The sequence below is a fragment of the Syzygium oleosum genome, unplaced genomic scaffold (assembly GCF_021117445.2).
Source record: "Syzygium oleosum isolate NSW1041296 unplaced genomic scaffold, Sole_v2.1 Sole_v2.33, whole genome shotgun sequence".
NCBI lineage: Eukaryota > Viridiplantae > Streptophyta > Magnoliopsida > Myrtales > Myrtaceae > Syzygium > Syzygium oleosum.
Window position 1 is genome coordinate 1,269,246 of NW_026607517.1, and position 5,407 is coordinate 1,274,652.

The 5,407-nt window shown below is 46.5% G+C and overlaps 1 protein-coding gene across 1 annotated transcript; it reads right to left on the minus strand.

Annotated features, from left to right (window-relative positions):
* Positions 1 to 488: 488 nt before the first annotated feature.
* LOC115668069 (F-box protein At3g07870-like) lies at positions 489 to 1,381 on the minus strand. The gene has a single exon (XM_030589578.2). The coding sequence runs from the start codon at positions 1,347 to 1,349 to the stop codon at positions 489 to 491; it is 861 nt and encodes a 286-aa protein (XP_030445438.2). The 5' UTR covers positions 1,350 to 1,381.
* Positions 1,382 to 5,407: the final 4,026 nt, after the last annotated feature.

The window sequence follows — 5,407 nt, forward strand, 5'->3', positions numbered from 1 at the left end:
CGGTTGGCGCGACAGATCCGGCGGAGGCGATGGCTGGCGATGTAGCTCCACCTGGAGTTTAAAAAAAAAAAAGAGCAAAAGTCCTTTAGCCCAAGTTGATTTTATAAAGCACAAATGCTTCTTGCGTTTCGGAAAATCACTTTAAAAGGTATTAGAGACATTCCGGTGCACATAGTACCTCCAATCCATTAATCGCACTCTCCTCGATGATATGTCTTTTCCGAATCATGATGTGCCAAAAGGGCTTATTCACGCAACCCCACCAAAGGCAGCACCTTGTCCGCATTCCACAATTTGGCCGGGGAAAGCAAACTCACGGTGATGCTGCCTATAAGTCTGTCCAGCGACGCGCCGCCTCTCTGCACGTACTCCAGCTCGTCAGTCGCCGGATCGTAGCTCAAGACGCTCCTCAAGAACTTGAGCACCATCTTCCGGCCACCACAGCCCATAAAAAAACCGAACCGGTGACTATTCACCCCCCACGGCAACTACTTCTTCGCCCACACCCCACTCTCCTCCATCACCCACACATCGTGGCTCTCCTCATGCGAGCTGTCGACGAGCCCCAGAACTCCCCGGAGGTCCACGAGGCTGGCCTCGCAAAACTCTGGGCTCGGAGTCCGCGCAAACTCCTCCTTTGCCAGGTCGAATGACAAGATCCTGGGAACGCGGACGCCGGCGCCGGTGACGATCAAGTGGATCGATCCGGCCGTGAACACCGGTTTTCCGAGGAGGAGGCAGGGAGGGACGCTCGCTATGTCCCTCCACGACCTCGAGCCCTGATCGAGGACCTCTGCCCTCATCGAGCAAATTTTGCGGTCTTTACCGATAAACGAGCTCATGCGCAGGATCTTGTACCGGCTGGTCAAGTGGTCCACCCCGATGGCTATCCGGTGCTGGTGCCACCGCTTGCACGGCCCGACGCTCGACAGCGACACGATTTCTTGGGTCAGAGGGTTGAGCAGATAGGTACCGCCGTGGAGGAGGTCGTCAAAGCAGAGCAACCCGTGACATGAAGCTCCAACTCCGTGGGACCACGCCGTCACGGCCGATTTGGGGAGCGAAGTCACCAGGAGCTCGTCGCTCACCGTGAATCTGGGATCTGCACCGCGACTCGGCTTTGAGAGCAGCAGAATCCGGGGATTCTCGACGCCGCTCTTGACGTGCATGGCGGCAAAGTGCGGATCATTGATGATGTCGCGCCACTCTCTGCAGACGTACCTCAGCTTGAGGAGCAGTGTCGTGGGTAGGCGAGAGAGAACGTTGTGGAGGAGGTCGAGAGGGAGTGAGTTCGTCCTCAGTCTTTTACGCCGCCAAGGAGATGAACGCGGAGAACGGTAGCTCGACATTGGCGAGAATTTGAAGAAGATGTATTCTGGTTCGTTTACGTAATAGCGAAATTAGGACACCTCTTTATAGAAATTGACTCAGAGATGTCGATCTTGGGAGTTATCACGAGTTTCCATTTTAATAGTTCTTGTTTTATACGGAAATCAATACCGTTTTTTCTAGAAGAATGTGACTTGCAAAGAAAAGATTTCTTTCCCTTTTCATGTTTTCTCTCGAATAATGTGACTCGTAAAAAAAGATTTCTTTCCATTTTCTTGTTTTAGATAGAAGTCAGAATATAAATCTAGCATATACTCACGGATAACTCTTCCGACTGAGAAGAGCAACATCTCCGAATAAATTTCTATATCGAGGTGCCCCAAATTCGCTATTATCAACACTTCCGTACTCAATGAAAATCTATGAGATTTGGGATCAAGACGACAATTATCAATCCTCTATCTATATGACATGCATATTATATCTTTTACTATTTTATTGCAATTCGAAACGAATAAATTAATAAAAGAAACTATCTAAAGTTAATAGTTATCCAACCTTGATTAAGAAAGAATTTGAACAAAATCCTATCTTAACTTGGAAACCTATCCAAAACCATTAAATATGATCTTACATGCAATATTATCTAGAAGATTGTCCCAATCTATCATGCAATCTTTTTTTACATTTTTTGAATATGTAAAGCAATCAAACAAGATAAACACGAAATCACCAAAAGATAAAATGAAACACCGTACCGGTTTCTTCTCCAAAGACATTGTCTTTATTGCGGGTGGACTACCTTTAGCTCTTAAAGCAATAGGTTCATTGCTTTTTTAATTAAAAAAAAAATAGAAATGTGGGAAACGAGCTCGCGCCCTCTCGATATCGACAATCACATCGATTTACCGAGACTTGAATTATTTTTGAGTGTCAACGCCCCTTTTAAAAACAAAATTGCTTTTGAATATTAATAAATATCAAGGGTTACCTCTTCAAAGCTCAATCAAAACGCCGGTTCTCAATCATTACCCCTTTTTGATCCGATCGTATATAGGCGTATGTCTCTGCAGATCAAATTTATTAGAATTATTTGAAAAAATAACGCTGTGTTCGATTCCGGAAAAATATTTTTCCGGAAAATATTTTTCGCGTTTTCCGGTGTTCGGGGGCGGAAAATGTTTTCCGTGGGAAAACATTTTCCCACCCCACCCCCAAACCCTTCACAATTTTGAGGAAAATGACTTCCGCTTCTGAGAAGCGGAAGTCATTTTCCGGAAGTCTGAAGCTCTGCTTCAGACTTCTTCCTATTTTTTTTTTTTATTTTTGTTGCTGTTGCTTCTTCTACCTCAGCCAGTCGGCGGTCGGCGACCTCAGCTTGGCCAGAGCCTCGCCGATGACCTCGGGCGTGGGTTCGCCGACGTCCGGCGACACTGGGCGAGGTTCGCCGACGTCCCGCGAGGCCCTGCCCCGCATGGCCGGCGGGCCGGGGCCTTGCCTGTCAGCGGACAGCTGCCGTGCGGACTAAGCGAGGTCGAGCTTGACCTCGCCCAGGTCGCCGAATCGGGCGACCTCACCCAGGTCGCCGGCCGGGCGAGCTGGGGCCTCGCCGGCCTGTGGCAACGCTCGAGCTCGCCTCTGGTCGGTCGCCGGACGTTGGCCGTGGCCGTGGCCGTGGCCGGCGACCCGCCGGAGAAGAAGAAGGAAAAAGAACACAGCCGGCGGCGATCATTGCCGAACACCGGAAAATATTTTCCGAAACTTTTTCATATTTCAGCCGAATACCGGAAAATTGTGTTCCGGAAAAACATTTTCTAGGAAAATGATTTCCGGGAAAACATTTTCCAAAAACACAATATTTTCCGTCAAACGAACAGAGCCTAAAAGAAAAAACCACCTTATCCATTTAAAAATAATTAGGTGAGAAAGCAATAGCATCAAAACGCTGATCGGAGACATCATTTCGCGTTCGTTGTGGTAATTAATGGCATCAAGGGTGAGATTAAAAGCATGTTCAAATCGACTATGGAGCTTGAGCTTGATTGAGCTCTTGGCCCTCCAACTTTGAGTTGAATTGCGTTTAGAAATAGCCACCGCCTTAACTTGGATCGACCGTAACCAATTGAATTTTGCGGTTTCTAAGTTTTAAGCACGTGAATTCGTTGGGTAATCACTTTTATTTTTGATTAATTTTTGATGAAAATCGACGTATTGGAGGGCGGACGAAGCCACGACTTTTGCTAGTTTAGTGCACAAAGATGCCACTGGAAGAATACTTCATTGAACCACGCGGGGAACGAATTAAATCGATAGTTAAATTTGGACCAAGCATGTTAGCTTCGATTAATAATAGGAAGAATTTCCTCATAATGTCGAGGGAAACATCCGATGAAATCACTTGATCATCCTCGGCGATTTCCTCCATAAATATGGTCAGTGACAAGCTGCCACTTTCTTCAAACCTCCGCAGATTTAGTAAGGGTACACGCTTGGGCGGTTGACAGCATACGCTGGATGAGAAAAACCATGGATGCGGAAGAGAGGAGGACTTCGGGATTTTCTGAAAATTCGGTGAAAGGTGTATTCTTTGAAGTGATCATCCGGTCTATATGGATTACACCGGCAAATCAGCGTGCCTTTTGATGGATTAGTGTGATTTTAAATATGCAAAGAAACCGTCATCGAATGGAAGGCCAAGGCGAAGAGACGTGAATTCTGGATCGCAAGCGTGCAGGTTTATTTCGATCGACTGGAGGCATTAACCGGCAGGCAAAGAGGTCAAGGACAAGATCATCTTCGGCAAACATTAATAGTAATACACCCGTGCCGAAGCAAAGGTTTCTTTCTTACTCTAATTTCGAACTAGGAGCGTAAGGATGTTCTCTCTCACAAACGTTCTCGATTTGAAGTCTGCATTGGTTTGGTGCAAGTTCGGTTTACCAACTTCCAGGAGTTTTATAAGATTATGGGATCGATGACAACTTCCAGGAGTTTTAGACTACATACATGTTGTTTCAATGCACTGATAAAGCTGGATAAACGTGCTTCCAACTTTTGGTTATCTACGTTACATTGATGCTCTGTGCAAAGCATGGGCTTCAACTCCAGGATATGAACTGAAAATACTGGGAATTGAAATCCTTTCGTTTCAGGAATCTGATTCCTGAACCAAAAGAGGCCTTACAGATCAAACTGAGCAACAATTACTTCGGCTTTAACAGTGTCAATTCTTCCAATACTGCCTAACTTGTAACTAGGATCTAGCACAATTGGGAATTGGATTTTGAATAAACTCATTGTCATGCAAGTTTTGCGTGCCCAGATAGATGATTATTGGAAGTATTAGGGCAATGAAGGCTTTTAAGATGTTCTCCACGATTTGGTCATCCTTAATTTAACTGCATGAGTCCGACCAAATAAATGAATAAATAAATAACTCGCACCATTAATCAATCGATTTTATTTTGTCCAATCCTATAGCTTTCGAAACAAGTATTAACCTTGCGGTCGAAGGAAACGAGCCTGAATACAAAAATCGAAACAGAAAAGACTGAGAACACCTTCTTTCGCTGTTGTATCTGGTTGGTGACTTGTGATCCTACCGCCCGCCCGGGGAAAAAGGGCTTCTTCCAAACTATGAGGAGGCGGAGGCTGCTCCAAGAGCACGTGAAGCTGCACGTGCTCCTCCACCATCGACGGGATGATGGAGTGGCTGCTTTCTCCAGTTTCCTGGTTTGAAGGAAGCATCGACGCAGATGGACCCTACGGATGCTGTTCGATATGAATGAGCTGCCGTTGGTAACTTGTGATACCGCCGCCCGCCTTGGGAGGGAGCGCTTCTACTAAACTTTGAGGAGGCGGAAGTTGCTCCAGTAGCACGTGCTCCTCCTCCGTCCCCTGGATGAGCCCTTCGATGGAGTGGCAACTTTCTCCAGTTTGCTGGTTTGAAGGAAGCGCCGACAGAGATTGACCATGCGGATGCTGTTCGATATGAATGAGCTGCCATTGGTGACTTGTGATACGGGCTTCTTCCAAACTTCGAGGAGGCGGAAGTTGCTCCTCCTCCGTCCCCTGGATG

Excerpts from the sequence above, each read along its gene's own strand:
- LOC115668069 (XM_030589578.2), bottom strand. The coding sequence starts at position 1,349 with ATGTCGAGCTACCGTTCTCCGCGTTCATCTCCTTGGCGGCGTAAAAGA.